This window comes from Zonotrichia albicollis, chromosome 3, assembly GCF_047830755.1.
Source record: "Zonotrichia albicollis isolate bZonAlb1 chromosome 3, bZonAlb1.hap1, whole genome shotgun sequence".
In the NCBI taxonomy this organism is placed as follows: Eukaryota; Metazoa; Chordata; class Aves; order Passeriformes; family Passerellidae; genus Zonotrichia; species Zonotrichia albicollis.
In genome coordinates, this window is record NC_133821.1 from 7,039,104 (window position 1) to 7,058,860 (window position 19,757).

General features: G+C 45.4%; 2 protein-coding genes across 2 annotated transcripts; both read right to left on the bottom strand.

Annotated features, from left to right (window-relative positions):
- Nucleotides 1-2,719: 2,719 nt before the first annotated feature.
- LOC141728566 (taste receptor type 2 member 9-like) lies at nucleotides 2,720-5,698 on the bottom strand. The gene is made up of 2 exons (XM_074537850.1): nucleotides 5,646-5,698; nucleotides 2,720-3,602 (listed from the first exon to the last, which is right to left on the bottom strand). Exons 1-2 carry the CDS (start codon nucleotides 5,696-5,698, stop codon nucleotides 2,720-2,722), a joined length of 936 nt encoding a protein of 311 aa, XP_074393951.1.
- A 1,704-nt stretch (nucleotides 5,699-7,402) lies between these two features.
- Nucleotides 7,403-18,659, bottom strand: LOC141728569 (taste receptor type 2 member 9-like). The gene is made up of 3 exons (XM_074537868.1): nucleotides 18,525-18,659; nucleotides 18,168-18,431; nucleotides 7,403-8,149 (listed from the first exon to the last, which is right to left on the bottom strand). The coding sequence occupies exons 1-3, from the start codon at nucleotides 18,657-18,659 to the stop codon at nucleotides 7,700-7,702; spliced, it is 849 nt and encodes a 282-aa protein (XP_074393969.1). The 3' UTR covers nucleotides 7,403-7,699.
- Nucleotides 18,660-19,757: the final 1,098 nt, after the last annotated feature.

Here is a 19,757-nt window from a genome sequence, read left to right on the forward strand (position 1 = left end):
GTGAGCTGGTAAAAGAAATGACCAGTTCAGGTTCTGCTCTGTTCATGCTGGTGTGAAGGAAACTTTCCTGTCTCACCACCCAGGAGGCCTCTGACAGTCACACCCCAGCACCAGAGACTGTCACTGCAGGCACCAAAGCCCCTTCACCGTGGGCAGCTGCCCCTCTCCACTCCCTGCACACACCATGCTCACAGCCAGACCAGGTTTCCTCTCCAGCTTGGCACTGCCTTTCCCATAGTGGAGTCTCAGGCCTCTGGATCTTTCAAGCACTTTAGTCATGGCACAGTAGCACAGAGGCAGCTCAAGCTGGGTGCCTCTGAGGAGGTAAGCCAAACAATTGGATCCCTGGGATTTTGTGTCCTTCCTGTCTGTGCACATGATGACTGGGGTGTCCTGAGTGTCCAGTCAGCAGGCTGGTGCCACAGGTTCCTGTGCCCTTTTCTGTGCAAGGCCTGGCACCATGCTTGGGACTCCCAGCCCTTCCCCACAGCCTGCAGCTCCCTCCCATTGCAGCTGCTCCCTGAGCTGTCTGCACTGAATGTGTTCCTCCCCACTGGAACTATTTCACATTTCACTCTCATGGGGAGGTGTCCTCGGGCAGCTCTCAGAGCCTCACTCAGTCACTCCTTGAGTCTCACTCTGGAATAGGACAGGGTGGCAAATAAGATGGACTACCTGCTCATGAGTCAAGGTGAAGAGAGGGGAATCACTCCCCAATTACTCTCACTGACCAAACAGAAGTGAGACAGGGAAAATTAGTTTAATTTATTGCCTAGTGAAAACAGAGTAGGATGATGTAGAACATGCACAGCACTAGAATATTTGATCTTCACCCCCCAGTAATCTCAGTCTCGATTTAATTTATTCAGAGATTCTCTAGCCTCCTCTCCTCAAGAGCACAAGTAATAGGGGCTGTTGTCAGTTCATAAAATGTTGTCTCCTTCATTTTCTTCCTGCTCCAGCATGGCTGCCTCCTATGGCCTTCTGTCTTCAGGACTTCTCTTTTCCCAGAGAAGCCACAGTAGTCGCTGACAAGAAGAGCAGTGTGCAGTGTTGGGAACATTGGAGTGCCTGGAATTAGCTTTTCCCAGCATGGGACAGCCTTGACCTCACCTGGTTGAGACCCCACAGGCCCCCAGCTGCAGCTCCTGGCCCAGGCACCCTGTACATCTGCCTGTGGGTCACTGTGAGATGAAGCTGTGGCTTCATTCCATGCTGCACCTTGCACAAAACCCACCTTCCTGGGGCTGTAAGGGAGCCAGAGTGCACTGGGAAAAGCCAATCTCATCTCCAGGTGAGAGCAGGCCAGGAGAGCAGTCCCACAGAGCAGGCAATCCTGTCCTTGCAGGCAGTGGGGCACAGAGGACACACAGGGCTGGAGTGGGAAGGGGGCTCTGCAGCCCCTGAGCTGCCCGGGGCCGTTCCTGCCTCGCTCTTTGTGCCTCAGTGACCACCTCTGGGGAGTGTCAGGGCTCAGCGTGTTCACACTGAGCTATCAGCCACTGCCAGGCACTCATACAGCCCATAATATGTGCCACAGCACAGGGCCACAGCAGAAGGAAAGGTAAACCAAACTAGAGAGAAACCTCTTAATTGCAGCCATTTCATTCTGTGAATACCAAAATATTTGTGGCTGCTTGGCAGGATTGTTATTCCATTTTTACAGTCAGTTTATGTTCCAGTGTGGCAGATTTTTCTGTTCCATTTAGAGTGTAGAAATTTGGCAGAAAATAAAGCCTTTGCTGGACCTCAGTGATCAAAAGGCATGGGTACATCTCAGTTGAATTTCTGATTCTGTCAAATTCAACATGTAAGTCCTGTCATAATCTTTAAGAACTTTCAGTGTCACAGAATCATAAGTCATGCATTTTATTGTAGAAATACAAATGGGGAATTGCCACTAATAAATATACACATTGGAGTAACTCTAAATGTATTTAGGAAAAAAGAAGCAAATAAGGAAGAGCAATGGGTAATTCATTAAGCTCAACTTAACCACCAGGTAGGCCTATGAACAGAATTTCACCAGGGTACAATCTGACACAGTCAAAAGAGCAAATCTTAACCAAGAACAAGGTCTTCCCTGCTTTGGGGAGGAGAGCAAAGCAATTCTGTTGTCCTGTCTGCACAGTGGGGTCATGGTCTCATCCTCTGCCAGGCAGGATTTGAAATGCCAAATTGATCCTTTTGGGAGAAATGCAGGTGAGGCTGCAGTCAAAATACCTCCTTGCTGCCATGGTGAATGGGGGTGGGCAGCCAGCTGCTGTGGAGATGAGGGATAGCCAGGGTTGTGATTGCAAAGGCTGTGAGTCTTGGGCAGGGGCTGAACACTCAATGAGCATCACTCCCTCTTCCACTGGGCCCAGGCAGAGGTAAAGGGGCTCTGCCTGATGATCCATCACCCCACCAGCAGACTCTCATGCCCACATTAATCCCTTCACCACACAATGGCATAGGCATTATTCCTACCATCAGGGCTAAATGATTTTGTTAATATAAAAATATTTTTCAAAGATTTAGCTAAATCTAAATATGATAAAAACATATTAAGCTCATAATAATTTTGTTCAAATGATATAAATGAAGTTTTCTTAATTTGCATGTTGAAGAGTGAACATCAGTATCATCTACACTGCGTGGAGAGCTGCATCAGAAATTCAATTACTTGTTTTTTACAGCTTTCAAGATTTTCCATGCACTCCAGCTGTTATCACAGCTCCTACTTAATGAGAAATTCACACTTCTGACCGGAGAGCATCTTCAGCAGTGCCTTCTCCAACTTGGGATTGCTGAAAATCACAGTAAGAGAATGAACACCTGGAAAAGCACACAGGTACATATATAAAAGGAGTTTCATTATATTTTCTTTCTTCGTGGCATAAATTATTGTCAAGACCAAACATACAAAGTTGATGCTGTACATCACTAAGAAGGAGAGGACAGATTTCATGGCTCTGATGTGGGCATCCATGCTGAGGTCCTTCATGGAGGTTGTCTGCATTGTGCGCTTGTGTCTCCAGAGGGAAAAGAGAAGGAAAACAGCAGAAAAGATGACCACCAGGAATGAGGCAGCAAATACAAAACCAGACAGTAAAAAAGTAGAGAAAAGATGTTTATCCTTTCTGATAGTTACTTCCCAAAAATTTCCTTGGCTGGTGGAAGTGATGTTGTTCCTCTGGTGAGTTTCAGAGAGGTCAGAGATAAAGATGCTGATAGCCAAGGCTACAATCTCTGAGCCCAACAAGAGCCAGGGCACCATCCTGTCAACATTTACTTTCAGGTAGATGAAGAAGCTGCTCCTGAAATTAGCAATTTTTATGCAGTAGAAACCACAAAGACAGGCTGAGACCCACAAGTTGGAATAATTAAAAAAGGTTGCCAAAGATCTAATTAGTTGACGTATGGTTTGAACATGAAGGATATGGGGATAAATCATTGAAAGAAAGCGATATATCCATGTGAAGCACAAATACCAAATCCTGGAGCATCCGAGCAGCAGCAAGATCTTCTCATTAGAGTTCAGGGTTTTCTTTTGGACCCAGGCAATGCAAAGCACACAAACAAGGAAGGCATTTATCCACATGCCCACAAACACCTCCAGGGTGATGATGGCCACAGTTGTGCCCCTGTATGAAGTGACATTGGATTGCTGTGGAAAGAGTGAAGCTTCCATGATGTGAGCTGGCGAGCAGAGCTGTGCTGGCCAAGGGGGCTGTGGCGGCAGAGCCTGAGGCAGGTCAGTGGCTGCTCTTGGTGGAGTGTCAGGGATGGCAAGAGGAGCTTTATAGAGCTGCTGCTGCTGCTGCCGCTGCTGCTGGGGGGGATTTTGGTGTGGCTGCTGTGGGCACAGGGCAGGTGCCGGGATGTAAATGTGCTGGGTATCCCCTTACCCGGGGCCACTCTTGACTATTTGAATGTTGGTTTGGGGGGGCTGTGCTGGGTGTCACAAAGAGCGGAGATGTTTTTCTGCGGTGGAGAGTGTTGTGATTTTGATACTGATCCCTGTTTGATCAGTGTCAGGCTTCAGGATCTGGGTTCTTCTGTCCCTATTTTGCCTATGGTGATCACGCAGAACCCGGGCTGTGCTCAGCAGGTCAGGGCGCTCAGTGTCCTTTTCAGTCTGAGAGTCTGGATGCTATAACATTGAGCCCTGATGTTGGAGTAGTAGAGTTTATTTTGAAGCTTCATAGGCATTGAAATCCATGTTGGTTTTTCCAATGGCATTACCTTAAGTGTTAGTGATGAGACACATATGGGGGCAGGTGATGGGAGCCAAGAAAATAATGCTGGTACTTCTTACAAGTTTAATTTGGAGCACATGACGTAAAAGGGTAAAAATCAGACAAGTCCCTGTGCAGTGATTCCCATCTCCTCTGCTTGGGAAAGTGAAGGCTTTCAAAGATGGCACCATATTGAGTTTCTCCAACACTGCAGTTCCCTAAAGCTTCCAAATGAATTTAGACCCTGAAAGCTGTGAGGTTTTTCCCAGGCAAGTTGTATTAAACTCTGTAGGGGCATGGACTACCCGTGCCCTTTGGGGTAGTACAGGACCTGTCCATTTGTCCTTGCACATCAGGACCACAGACACCAAGGAGACCTCATCTGATGCTGTGGTGGAAGGAGGAAAAATGAAACCCCAAGCAAGGGTTCTATGGCTACAGGAAATGAACCCCCCGCATTGTCTCTCTTCCAAATGATGATAGCCATGTTTTCTGTGGGATAGAACAGCCAGCAGGATGTTAAATGAATATTCATATTACATGCTCCTAATTGCATTGATTGGCCACCATACAGACTTGGAATGTGACCCAGACAACATTTTCCATATTATGCCAACACTGGGCAGCCATTCTCATTGAATTCTGGCACCTCTCATGTGTCAGCTTCTCCAGGCTGGGCACATCCTGCATCTGTCCCCATGGGCTGTGCAGGGTGGCTGTGCTGGTGGACACCCTGTCCCCTGCAGTGCCAGCTGAGTGGGGCTGGTGCACAGGACAGACAGGGATTCTGTGCTGGCTGTCACATTCTCAGGAGTTTCATGGGGAAATGGAAGAATGGATCTGCAGTAGTGTTACCTGTGGCTATTGTGTTTTGTGTGGTGACATCTGCAAGGTGGTGGATTTTGCCTGCTGAGTCTTGTGGCATGTGAGGTTGGAAGGGATGGACGTTGCACTGGATGTAGGGAATGCGATGGATCTTCCAGGGTTTTCCCATGAAACTGGAGAGGAGTGTCAGATAAAAGGATGAAGTGCATGAGCAGCAGCCACAGGGGAAGAAGGCATGTGTGGCTCTTTCTGTGTTTTGAAGCTCTTTGATAGGGAGATATGTCCAGCAGAGGTGCTTACAATCTGCCTCTGGACCTGAGCTGCTGGTAGAAGTGACCAGTTCAGGTTCTGTTTTGTATTTGTTGGCACTATTTCATGTTTCCCCTGCTGTGATGGGTTTCTCTCAGGGAGCAGCCAGAACTCCACTGAGCTCTTCCTTCTCTCTCACCCAGTGAACCAGAAGTGGTGAAAAAACCAGTGGAAATACTCAGGGTTTGAAATAATGGCAGGGCGATCACTCACAGGTTACTGTCAGGGGCACAAAGAATTTGAAACCAGGAAAATGAATTTAATTTATGTAAATATAGAAAATAGAGCAGGATAATGAGGAAGAAATGGAAAACTTGATCACACTCCCTCCACGCCCCTTTCATCTGAGGCTCAGCTTCCCTCCTTCATCCCCACCTCCTCCCTAACAGCAGCACAGGGGCAAGTCGAATAGGGGCTGCAGTCAGCTCTTAACAAGTTGTCTCCTCCATTCCTGACTCCTCAAGCTCTTTCCCCAATTGAGATCAATGTCACAGACATCTTTTCATTAAAATCCTTTTGTTGGGATTTTTCCTGCTGAAGCTTAGAAGTTTCAGCAACAAAACGTAAACAATGGTTATCTGCTGCTGTGGAATGTAACGTGGATCCATGATCCTGTGGATGTTTGGATTTACTGACCACTCACGGCAGACCTGGGTATCGTTCTCTGATGAGACACAGACTTTTGATATTCATTCCTGTTCTATTCTTAGCTTAGCCAGAGTTCTGAGAACTTTCCTTGTATTACGTTTTAGTGTAGTAATAATGTAATATATATCATAAAATTATAAATCAAGCCTTCTGAACATGAGGTCAACACTCTTGTCGCTCTCTCACCCTGAAGACCCTTGTGACCACTGTTGCAGAGCAAAGCGTGTTCTCTGGGTGTTTCACTGAGCCAGAGTGCACTGGGCAAAGCCAACCTCATCTCCAGGTGAGAGCAGGCCAGCACAGCAGTCCCACAGAGCAGGCAATCCTGTCCTTGCAGGCCGTGGGGCACAGAGAACACGCAGGGCTGGAGTGGGAAGGGGGCTCTGCAGCCCCTGAGCTGCCCGGGGCCGTTCCTGCCTCGCTCTTTGTGCCTCAGTGACCACCTCTGGGGAGTGTCAGGGCTCAGCGTGTTCACACTGAGCTATCAGCCACTGCCAGGCACTCATACAGCCCATAATGTGTGCCACAGCACAGGGCCACAGCAGAAGGAAAGGTAAACCAAACTAGAGAGAAACCTCTTCATTGCAGCCATTTCATTCTGTGAATACCAAAACTTTTGTGGCAGGTTTGCAGTAATGTTATTCCAGTTTTTGCATCCAGTTTGTGTTCCAGTCTTGCACATTTTTCTGATCCATTAAGAGTGTAGGAATTTGACAGGAAATAAAGCCCTTGCTGGTCCTCAGAAATCAATGGGCCTCAGTTGAATTTCTGATTCTGCCAAATTCAACATATGAGTCTTGTCATGTTCAGTATGAACTTTCAGAGTCACAGAATCACAACTCATGCATTTTATTGAAGAAATACAAATTGGGAATTGTCACTAATAAATGCATTCACTGGACTAGCTCTAAATATATCTAGTAAAAAAGAAGCAAAGAAGGAATAGCAATGGGTAATTCATTAAGCTCAACTTAACCACCAGGTAGGCCTATGAACAGAATTTCACCAGGGTACAATCTGACACTGTCAAAAAAGCAAATCTTAACCAAGAACAAGGTGTTCCCTGCTTTGGGGAGGAGAGCAAAGCAATTCTGTTGTCCTGTCTGCACAGTGGGGTCATGGTCTCATCCTCTGCCAGGCAGGATTTGAAATGCCAAATTGATCCTTTTGGGAGAAATGCAGGTGAGGCTGCAGTCAAAATACCTCCTTGCTGCCATGGTGAATGGGGGTGGGCAGCCAGCTGCTGTGGAGATGAGGGATAGCCAGGGTTGTGATTGCAAAGGCTGTGAGTCTTGGGCAGGGGCTGAACACTCAATGAGCATCACTCCCTCTTCCACTGGGCCCAGGCAGAGGTAAAGGGGCTCTGCCTGATGATCCATCACCCCACCAGCAGACTCTCATGCCCACATTAATCCCTTCACCACACACAGGGGCTTAGGCATCGTTCCTACCATCAGGATTAAATTACTTTTTTAATAAAAAATGTATATCTCAAACATTTTACTAAGCCTAGAAATGATGTAGGTATCTCACAATAATTTAGCTCAAAAGATTAGAATGAACTCTTCAGCTCTGATAATTGAGAGTGAACATCAGTATCATCTACACTGTGTGGAGAGTTGCATCAGAAATTCAATTACTTATTTTCTACAGAAATAGATCACCATTTTTCATGGGCTCCAGCTTAATTACTGACCCTACTTGAAGAAAACCTCCCACTTCACATAGGAGAGAATTTTCAGCAGTGCCTTTTCCAGCTTGGGATTGCTGAAAATCACAGTAAGAGAATGAACACCTGGAAAAGCATACAAATATATGTATATAAGGAGTGTCATGACATTTTCTTTCTTCATGGCATAAATTATTGTCAAGACCAAACATACAAAGTTGATGCTGTACATCACTAAGAAGGAGAGGACAGATTTCATGGCTCTGATGTGGGCATCCATGCTGAGGTCCTTCATAGAGCTTGTCTGCATCGTGCGCTTGTGTCTCCAGAGAGAAAAGAGAAGGAAAACAGCAGAAAAGATGACTGCCAGGAATGAGGCAGCATATCCAAAGCCAATGAGAAAAAAAGATGAGAAAAGATGTTTATCCTTTCTGACAGGTACTTCCCAAAAATTTTCTTGGCTGGTGGAAGTGATATTCTTCAGCAAAATTTCATTGATGTCATAGAAAACAAAGCCCATAGCCAAGGCTAAAATCTCTGACCCCAACAAGAGCCAGGGCACCATCCTGTCAATTTTTACTTTCAGGTAGATGAAGAAGCTGTTCCTGAAATTGGCAATTTTTACGCAGTAGAAACCAGAAAGACAGTCTGAGACCCACAAGTTGGAATAATTAAAAACTGCTGCAAAAAATGCAAAGAGTTGACGTATGGTTTGAACATAAAAGTAGTTAGGATAAATTCTTGCGATACAGTAGTATAAGTATGAGAAGCACAAAGAGGAAATCCTGGAGCTTCCCAGCAGCAGCAAGATCTTCTCATTAGAGTTCAGGGTTTTCTTTTTGACCCAAGCAATGCAAAGCACACAAACAAGGAAGGCATTTATCCACATGCCAGCAAATGCCTCCAGGGTGCTTATGGCCACAATTATAGCCCAATAAGAAGTGACATTGGATTGCTGTAGAGATTGAGAAACTGCCATGGTGTGAGCTGGGGAGCAGAGCTGTGCTGGCCAAGGGGGGCTGTGGCAGCAGAGCCTGAGGCAGGTCAGTGGCTGCTCTTGGTGGAGTGTCAGGGATAGCAAGAGGAGCTTTATAGAGCTGCTGCTGCTGCTGGGGGGGATTTTGGTGTGGCTGCTGTGGGCACAGGGCAGGTGCAGGGATGTAAATGTGCTGGGTATCCCCTTACCCGGGGCCACTCTTGACTACTTGAATGTTGGTTTGGGGGGTCTGTGCTGGGTGTCACAAACAGCAGAGATGTTTTTCTGTGGTGGAGAGTATTTTGATTTTGATACTGATCCCTGTTTGATCAGTGTCAGGCTTCAGGATCTGGGTTCTTCTGTCCCTATTTTGCCTATGATCATCATGCAGAGCCCTGGCTGTGCTCAGCAGATCAGGGGACTCAGTGTCCTTTTCAGTCTGAGAGTCTGGGTGCGGCAACATTGAGTCCAGATGCTTGAGAAGTGGAGTTCATTTTGATGCTTCACAGGCATTGAAATCCATGTTGGTTTTCCCAATGTCATTGCCATAAGGATATGTGACGAGGCACATATTGAGGCAGGTGATGGGAGCCGAGAAAATAAAGCTGGTACTCCTTACAAGTTTGATTTTGACCATAAGATGTAAAAGACTAATAGCTGGGACAAGTGTCTGTTCCAGGATTCAAATCACATCTGCTTGGGAAAGTGAAGGCTTTCAAAGATGGCACCACGCTAAGTTTCCCCCACACTGCAGTGCCCTAAAGCTTCCAAATCAATTTACACCCTGAAAGCTGAGAGGTTTTACCCAGGCAAGCTGTGTTAAGCTCTGTGGGGCATGGACTGCCCGTGCCCTTTGGGGTAGTACAGGACCTGTCCCATTTGGCCTTGCACATCAGGACCACAGCAACCAAGATCTCATCTGATGCTGTGGTGGAGGCAGGAAATATGAAAGCCCAAGCAAGAGCTCTATGGCTACAGGAAATGAACCCCCAGCATTTTCTCTCTTCCAAATGGTGATAGTCATGTTTTCTGTGGGATAGAACAGCCAGCAGGATGTTACATGAATATTCATATCACATGCTCCTAATTGCATTGATTGGCCACCATACAGACTTGGAATATGACCCAGAGCAGATTTTCCATACTGCTCCAGCCCTGGGCAGCCATTCCCATTGAGTTCAGACACCTGTCATGTGTCAGTTTCTCCAGGCTGGGCACATCGTGCATCTGTCCCCATGGGCTGTGCAGGGTGGCTGTGCTGATGGACACCCTGTCCCCTGCAGTGCCATCTGAGTGGGGCTGGTGCATAGGACAGACAGGGATTCTGTGCTGGCTGTCACATTCTCAGAGGTTTCATGGGAATGGAAGAATGGATCTGCAGTGTTGTTTTCTGGGACTTTGTGTGGTGTTTTTTGTGGTAACATGTGCAAGGTGCTGGATTTTGCCTGCTGAGTCTCAAGGCATGTGAGGTTGGGAGGGATGGATGTTGCACTGGATGTAGGGAATGAGATGGACCTTCCAGGGCTTTTTTGGGTAATCAACTGTGGCTTTCAGGTTAAAGCTTGAAGTGCAAGAGCAGCAGCAGTGAAAAAGGGGATGTGTGGCTGTTTCTGTTTTTTCAAGGCCTTTCACAGGGGAGATGTGTCCAGCACAGCTGCTTTTAGTCTACCTTTGACCTTGAGCTGCTGGTGACAGAAATAATCAGTTCACAGTGGTTGTGCTGTGTTTTTACTGGACATATTTCATGTTTCACCTGCTGTGATGGGTGGACCTTGTGCAGCTGTCACATTCCCACCCAGCTGCTCCTACACTCTCACCTACGGTTGGAGCCGGTGTGGAAAATAAAATGGAAAACCTCATGGATTGAGATAGGGACAGGAAGGTCAATCACCAGGGAATGTCATCAACAGAAGAGTCTTGAGGAGAACAAAATCAAGTTATTTATAGACTATTGGAAATATTGTAGGCTGATAAGAACCAAAGAGAAAATTTGAACCTGCTACCTTCCACCTTCTCCTTCTTCCTCAGAGCAGTTTGACGTCTCTTTCCCAGGTTCTCTACATCTTTCCCCTACATCAGGGATGGGGAATGGGGGTTGCAATCAGTTCATACCAAGTTGTCTCCTCCACTCTGTCTTTGCACTCTTCCCCAGCTCTAGCAAAGGTCCCTCCATTGGGCTGCAGTTCTTCAGCATGAGCTGATTCCAGCGTGGCCTCTGCAGGGGCTGCCATCCCTCAGGATACACCCAGAACACCGACCGTGCTGTGGGGTTCTCCTGGGGCTGCAGGCACCTCTCCTTTCCACCACACACCTCCATGGGCTGCAGGGCACACTTGCCTCACCTTGGTGCTTTTCACAGCCTGCAGGGGAATTCATTCTCCAGCACATGGAGAAACCTATCCTCTCCCTTCCTTGGCCCTGTTCTTCAGGAATGTTTCTCACAATATTCCTCAGTCCTCCCTGCTTGGATATGTTCCATCCATAACTGGACTTCAATGACCAGAAGGCCCCAGGTGTTTCAGGATGCCAATCCTGGAAAACAAAATGAAATCTCCTCAGAGCAGGTGTCATGAACTTCTTATGGAAATAAAAATTCAAATCCTAATCATTATAAGCCCCAGAAGGCAGATTGACATGTTATCAAGTGGCTTTAATTATTTGTTTGCTTGTTTCTGGGCAGTTGCTGTTTAAGGAGAGTTGGGTAGATTGGTGAGGCAGCCTGCTAGAATCAGTGCTTGAGAGGTTGCTCTGGCCTTAATGGTTGTATCACTCAGTTCAGACGCAGGGAGGAAGCTTTTTGCAGGTGAGATGAGCAATGCACACCTGGCACTGGGTGTGAGGTAAAACGACCCTCTGATGTGAGCTGGTAAAAGAAATGACCAGTTCAGGTTCTGCTCTGTTCATGCTGGTGTGAAGGGAACTTTCCTGTCTCACCACCCAGGAGGCCTCTGACAGTCACACCCCAGCACCAGAGACTGTCACTGCAGGCACCAAAGCCCCTTCACCGTGGGCAGCTGCCCCTCTCCACTCCCTGCACACACCATGCTCACAGCCAGACCAGGTTTCCTCTCCAGCTTGACACTGCCTTTCCCATAGTGGAGTCTCAGGCCTCTGGATCTTTCAAGCACTTTAGTCATGGCACAGTAGCACAGAGGCAGCTCAAGCTGGGTGCCTCTGAGGAGGTAAGCCAAACAATTGGATCCCTGGGATTTTGTGTCCTTCCTGTCTGTGCACATGATGACTGAGGTGTCTTGAGTGTCCAGTCAGCTGGCTGGTGCCACAGGTCCCTGTGCCCTTTGCTGTGCAAGGCCTGGCACCATGCCTGGGACTCCCAGCCCTTCCTCACAGCCTGCAGCTCCCTCCCATTGCAGCTGCTCCCTGAGCTGTCTGCACTGAATGTGTTCCTCCCCACTGGAACTATTTCACATTTCACTCTCATGGGGAGGTGTCCTTGGGCAGCTCTCAGAGCCTCACTCAGTCACTCCTTGATTCTCGCTCTGGAATACGACAGGGTGGCAAATAAGGTTGAACTGCTCATGAGTCAAGATGAAGGGTGGGGATTATTCTCACTCACCTCAAATATTCTCACTGTCCAAAAAGACTTGAGACAGGGAAAATCAGTTTAATTTATGGCCTGTTGAAAACAGAGTGGGATGATGTACACATGCACACAACTAAAATCTGTGATCTGCACCCCCCAGTAATGTCAGGCTTAATTTAACTTGTTCAGAGATCCTCTGGCATGTCCTCTCATCCGGAGCACAGGAGGACTGGGAATGTTGTTGTCAGTTCATAAAACGTTGTCTCCTTCATTTTTCTCCTGCTCCAGCATGGCTGCCTCCCATGGCCTTCAGTCGTTCAGGACTTCCCTTTACCCAGAGGAGCCACAGTGGTCCCTGACATGATGAGCAGTGTCTGGTGTTGGGACCATTGGAGTGACTGGAGTTGGCTTTTCCCAGCATGGGACAGCCTTGACCTCACCTGGTTGAGACCCCACAGGCCCCCAGCTGCAGCTCCTGGCCCAGGCACCCTGTACATCTGCCTGTGGGTCACTGTGAGATGAAGCTGTGGCTTCATTCCATGCTGCACCTTGCACAAACCCCACCTTCCTGGGGCTGTAAGGGAGCCAGAGTGCACTGGGAAAAGCCAACCTCATCTCCAGGTGAGAGCAGGCCAGGAAAGCAGTCCCACAGAGCAGGCAATCCTGTCCCTGCAGGCAGTGGGGCACAGAGACCACACAGGGCTGGAGTGGGAAGAGGGCTCTGCAGCCCCTGAGCTGCCCGGGGCCGTTCCTGCCTCGCTCTTTGTGCCTCAGTGACCACCTCTGGGGAGTGTCAGGGTTCAGCGTGCTCACACTGAGCTATCAGCCACTGCCAGGCACTCATACAGCCCATAATATGTGCCACAGCACAGGGCCACAGCAGAAGGAAAGGTAAACCAAACTAGAGAGAAACCTCTTCATTGGAGCCATTTCATTCTGTGAATACCAAAATATTTGTGGCTGCTTGGCAGGATTGTTATTCCATTTTCACAGCCAGTTTGTGTTCAAGCGTTGCACATTTTTCTGTTCCATTTAGAATACAGAAAATTGGCAGAAAATAAAGCCCTTGCTGATCCTTAGAGATGAAAGGGCCTGGGTGCTGCTCAGTTGAATTTCTGTTTCTGGCAAATTAAACATGTAAGACTTGTCATATTCAATAAGAACTTTTAGAGTCCCAGAATCACAGCTCAGGCATTTTATTGTGGAAACACAAATTGGGAATTGCCACTAATAAATACACTCACTGAACTATCTCTAAATATATTTATGAAAAAAGAAGGAAATAAGGAAGACCAATGGGTAATTCACTAAGATCAACTTCACCACCAGGCAGGCCTATGAACACAATTTCACCGGGGTACAATCTGACAGAGTCAAAAGAGCAAATCTTAACCAAGAGGTGTTCCCTGCTTTGTGGAGGAGAGCAAAGCAATCCTGTTGTCCTGTCTGCACAGTGGGGTCATATTCCCATCCTCTGCCAGGCAGGATTTGAAATGCCAAATCGATCCTTTTGTGAGAAATGCAGGTGAGGCTGCAGTCAAAATACCTCCTTGCTGCCATGGTGAATTGTTGCAGAGAATGAGGGCCTTTGTCGGGGTCGAGCCATTTGTCGGTGAGGGGAGACTCAGGCACTCAATATGAGTGATAAGCAAATTCCAGTTTATTGAAGAGAGCATCAGACACTTATACAGCGAGTAATAAGCTTATGAATATTCTGTAAGCCAAGCAATCTATTGGTTAAACTATACCATCAACTCTTCCTCATTCCTTAGGGGTTACATCTCTCTTTTCTCATGTCTCTTTCACTGTTTGTTATCCTACCACAGCTAGGCCCCAAGGACACTGCTATCTGTGCAAGTGCAGGACTTGGAATTAGCCATGGTTTTGTACTTTTCCATTTTCTAGCAGCTAAATTCCCAACATATCCCCTGTTTTTATTTAAAAAAAAAAAAAAAGTTCTATGGGCTAACTATCACACTCTTTGCAAAACAAGAATAGGCAATTCTAATAACTATTACATTATAAGCAATATTCTCAGCTAGTAAGGTTTCTCTCTTACAAGGGATCTAAGTTAGGGAAACAAACCAAAAAGGCTATCACTAATTATAAGATATGCTATACAACAGATACAAAAAAGAATTCTATGTACTATAAGGCTTAACCAAAACTCAGGTGTGTTAATATAATTCATAAAAATAAGCTAAAGAAAGTTTGCTTTCTATTCTTAAACAGCAGATATATTTTAAACAGAAACAACTCTACTCACAAATGCTTCTAATTGTTTCTTTTAACTAGAATCTCTCTAATGTTCACAACAACACTTTGCACACAGGTCATAAAATAAACACCTATCATAAAAGCATAAATCTATCTAACACCACCCAAACCAAATAGCACCTAGACCCAATATTTTAATTTTAAAATATTAAACTTAACAGAAATTAAAACCTTAACAGCATTCAACATTTAACAGAATTTAACATTACTTAAACTTTACATACTTAAAATATTTAAATTTAACAAAATATTACTTAAGTTTAATTTTAACAAAATCAGCTGATTTTAAATTCTATATAACTTATACTTAATATAATTTTAATCTTAACAAAAAACTTTTGGTCAACAAAAGTTTGTTTGCCTGCAATCATGATAGAAAGCAAGTGATATCCCAAAATGAATACCAAATGCTGTATGTTTTTGTTAATCACATGCTTTTAAAAACCATGCTTTTATTAACTAAAATTTGAAATTATTAATTATTTCAAATTTTTTATTTCATATTATTATTTTATTGTATTATTATTATTCATTTTACTCTTTATCATGATTTTATTTTATTATCCATCATGATTTTATTTTATTATTTATTTCATATTTTATTCTTATTTATTTTTATTATTATTCATTTTATTATTTATGATTATTTTATTTTATTATTTATTTGATATTTCATTATTTTATTTATATTATTATTATGCCTTCTAAAGTGGCTTTGGAGTAGGAAACACCACTTTAAAAAACAAACATTTCCTTTGGATTCAGAGAAAGGAAACAATTATTATTTAAAACTAATTATATAGCAATTTTATAAAATGCCTCTTTGAAGAAATACATCAACAGATGTTTTCCTTGTGTAAAATAGACATTTTTCAGCTTAAATCTTTAAAACACATATACTATTTAAAGTTTGTGTTCATGCATTACCTTCTATATTAGTAATTCAATAAAACTTCTAATCTATACCAAAACTATTTTTCTTTATTCAAAATGTGTACCACTCCTAATTTAGGTTTCAGGGCTTGAGTTAAAACCATGTCATCAGAAAACTCTGGGTTTCTCATTTCTTAATTCTTCCTCTAAGTTTTTTTTTTCTCATTGTGTGTGTTTACCCTTGACTCTACAAGTCTATTATAAAGGCTATATAAAATATATTTTTTCCTAGAGAACAGCAAAGCTATATTACATCCCATTGAAATAAAATACTGTTTAAAGTATAGCCATAAAAAAAAATTCTTTTGAATTCAGTGTTTGCTTTTACCTTTACCACATTTAAACAAGACTTAAAAAACACAACAAACACACTCATTATATCTTATTTTTACAACTACCTTAACACAACTTTAACATTTTCAAATTTTTCAAAACATAATTTCAGAGTTTGATGTTCTACCGATTAAAGACTGTGCTTCTAGTGTTTATAGAGTCTATGTTAATACCGGTGACCCCAAGACAGCATAACGAATACCAAGCCAAATCGGCCGAAATTTGACTCCCGCATTCACTTATGCTGATTTCTCTTTCACAGTCTCTGCTAAGAAAAAGGTTCTTCGAACTTGGGTGATAAACGCTGGCGCTATAGTCTTTGGTGTCGTTTGTTTATTATCACTGGTCTCTTAATTGCAGTAGCAATCTTTTCCTTTTGTTGACAAGAGTTACAACTATTATGGCTGTTAAGGTCTCACACTGAAGCCCCTGCCGCCCACGGGTCGGAGGGAGAAGCACTCCCCCTGGAAAAGCGCTCCGGTCCCGCGGCGCATGTGTCGGAGGGGGCACCCCCCCGCGTTGGGCTCTTTGTTGCGTGCGCGGCAGACACCGCTGCATCCGTGGCCACGCGGGTCGCTTTCCCCGCGGCCGTCGTCGCTCCCGCCGCTGCGCCCATGCCGAGATTGGAGTGGCACAGCCCTGCAGGCGTCCCGAGCCGCGGCTGCTGCCGCCATCGCAGCAGGGTCGCTGATTTATTGCCCATATACTTGCAGCAGCAGCACCACAACGCCCGTTTTTGCAAGTCTATATGCAGCAATCTTGGGAATTCTCTTCCCAAGTCAACAGTCTATAGTCCCCGCTTTTCTAAACAGCATTTAAAAGGATTATATGCCGTTTGTCCCTGTATTACCTTTTAACTTGTCATTCATTTAGCACGCTACATCCTTTCCAAGCCTTTCCAGGATTTCGACGGCATTCAGTCAGCTGGGCTCTCCTGTGAGGTCGCCAGGGCACCGAAGCCCACTCTTTCGCCTTTCTCCAGGTCTCCTATATAGGGTCGCCTAAGGCAGGGCCGCTTTTTGTGCCTCCCGGGCTGCGTCAGGACTGACACCCAAATACTGCACCGACCGTGGCTCGCAGGGGTCCATAGGGTCGCTGTTCCGGGCGCCAATTGTCACAGAGAAAAAATGTGGGCCTTTGTCGGGGTCGAGCCATTTGTCGGTGAGGGGAGACTCAGGCACTCAATATGAGTGATAAGCAAATTCCAGTTTACTGAAGAGAGCATCAGACACTTATACAGCGAGTAATAAGCTTATGAATATTCTGTAAGCCAAGCAATCTATTGGTTAAACTATACCATCAACTCTTCCTCATTCCTTAGGGGTTACATCTCTCTTTTCTCATGTCTCTTTCACTGTTTGTTATCCTACCACAGCTAGGCCCCAAGGACACTGCTATCTGTGCAAGTGCAGGACTTAGAATTAGCCATGGTTTTGTACTTTTCCATTTTCTAGCAGCTAAATTCCCAACAGTGAATGGGGGTGGGCAGCCAGCTGCTGTGGAGATGAGGGATAGCCAGGGTTGTGATTGCAAAGGCTGTGAGTCTTGGGCAGGGGCTGAACACTCAATGAGCATCACTCCCTCTTCCACTGGGCCCAGGCAGAGGTAAAGGGGCTCTGCCTGATGATCCATCACCCCGCCAGCAGACTCTCATGCCCACATTAATCCCTTCACCACAAAGGGGCTTAGGCATCATTCCTACCAACAGGGCTAAATTACTTTGTTAATAACAAAATGTGCCTCAAAATTTACCTAAATCTAAATACGATAATAATGCAATATGATAATAATGTATTCAGTGGAAATAATTACGCTTAAAAGATATAACTGAGGTTTTCTTAAGTTGGATGTTGAAGAGTGAACATCAGGATCGTATCATCTACCCTGCCTGGAGACCTGCATCAGAAATTAAATTTCTTTTGTTCTACAGTAGAAGATGAACATTTTGCATGGCTCTAGCTGTTATCACAGTTCCTACTTGATGAAAAACTCACACTTCACACAGGATAGCATCTTCAGCATTGCTTTTTCCAGCTTGGGATTACTGAAAATCAAAATAAGGGAATGAATACCTGGAAAAGCACACAGGTACATGTATATAAGGAGTGTCATGATATTTGCTTTCTTCGTGGCATAAATTATTGTCAAGACCAAACATACAAAGTTGATGCTGTACATCACTAAGAAGGAGAGGACAGATTTCATGGCTCTGATGTGGGCATCCATGCTGAGGTCCTTCATGGAGCTTGACTGCATCGTGCGCTTGTGTCTCCAGAGGGAAAAGAGAAGGAAAACAGCAGAAAACAAGAATGCCATGAATGAGGCAGCATATCCAAAGCATGTGAGAAAAAAAGATGAGAAAAGATGTTTATCCATTGTGATTCCTTCTTCCCAAAAATTTTCTTGGCTGTTGGAAGTGAGGTTGCTACTCTGCACAGTTTCCATGAGGTCATAGACAACAATACCCATAGCCAAGGCTACAATCTCTGAGCCCAACAAGAGCCAGGGCACCATCCTGTCAACCTTTACTTTCAGGTAGATGAAGAAGCTGTTCCTGAAATTGGCAATTTTTATGCAGTAAAAACCAGAAAGACAGGCTGAGACCCACAAGTTGGAATAATTAGAAAAGCTTGCAAAAGATGCAACGAGTTGAAGTATGGAGTAAACATAAAGGTAGTTGGGATAAATCATTGAAATGACCTGGGATACCCATGCGAAGCATAAATAGGAAATCCTGGAGCATCCCAGCAGCAGCAAGATCTTCTCATTAGAGTTCAGGGTTTTCTTTTTTACCCAGGCAATGCAAAGCACACAAACGATGAAAGCATTGATCCACGTGCCAGCAAACACTTCCAGGGTGATGATGGCCAGAGTGGTGGCACCGTATGCAGTGACATTGGATTGCTGTGGAAAGGGAGAATCTTCCATGGTGTGAGCTGGGGAGCAGAGCTGTGCTGGCCAAGGGGGCTGTGGCAGCAGAGCCTGAGGCAGGTCAGTGGCTGCTCTTGGTGGAGTGTCAGGGATGGCAAGAGGAGCTTTATAGAGCTGCTGCTGCTGCTGCTGCTGCTGCTGCTTCTGCTGCTGCTGGGGGGGGGATTTTGGTGTGGCTGCTGTGGGCACAGGGCAGGTGCAGGGATGTAAATGTGCTGGGTATCCGCTTACCCGGGGCCACTCTTGACTATTTGAATGTTGGTTTGAGGGGGCTGTGCTGGGTGACACAAAGAGCGGAGATGTTTTTCTGCGGTGGAGTGTGTTTTGATTTTGATACTGTTTGATCAGTGTCAGGCATCAGGATCTGGATTCCTCTGTCCCTGTTTTGCCTATCATGATCATGCAGAGCCCTGGCTGTGCTCAGCAGGTCAGAGGACTCAGTGTCCTTTTCAGTCTGAGAGTCTGGGTGCGGCAACATTAAGTCCAGATTCTGAAGAAGTGGAGTTATATTGATGCTTTACAGGCACTGAAATCCAGGTTTGTCTGTCCAATGGCATTGCCTTACGGTTACGTTAAGGGGCACATATTGATGCAGGTGATGGGAGCCAAGAGAGTAAAGGTGATATTGCTTACACGTTTAGTTTGGAGCATGTGGAGTGAAAGGGGGAAAAACTTGGACAATTCCCTGTGCCAGTGTTCCCATCTCATCTGCTTGGGAAAGTGAAGTCTTTCAAAGACAGCACCATGCTGAGTTTTCCCCATACTGCAGTGCCCTAAAGCTTCCAAATGAATTTAGACCCTGAAAGCTGTGAGGTTTTTCCCAGGCAAGTTGTGTTAAGCTCTGCGGAGCATGGACTGCTGGCGGCCTTTGGGGTAGTACAGGACCTGTCCCATTTGGCCTTGCACATCAGGACCACAGCAACCAGGAAAATCTCATCTGATGCTGTGGTGGAGGCAGGAAAAATGAAAGCCCAAGCAAGAGCTCTATGGCTACAGGAAATGAGCCCTGAGCATTTTCTCTCTTCCAAATGATGATAGCCATGTTTTCTGTGGGATAGAACAGCCAGCAGGATGTTAAATGAATATTCATATCAC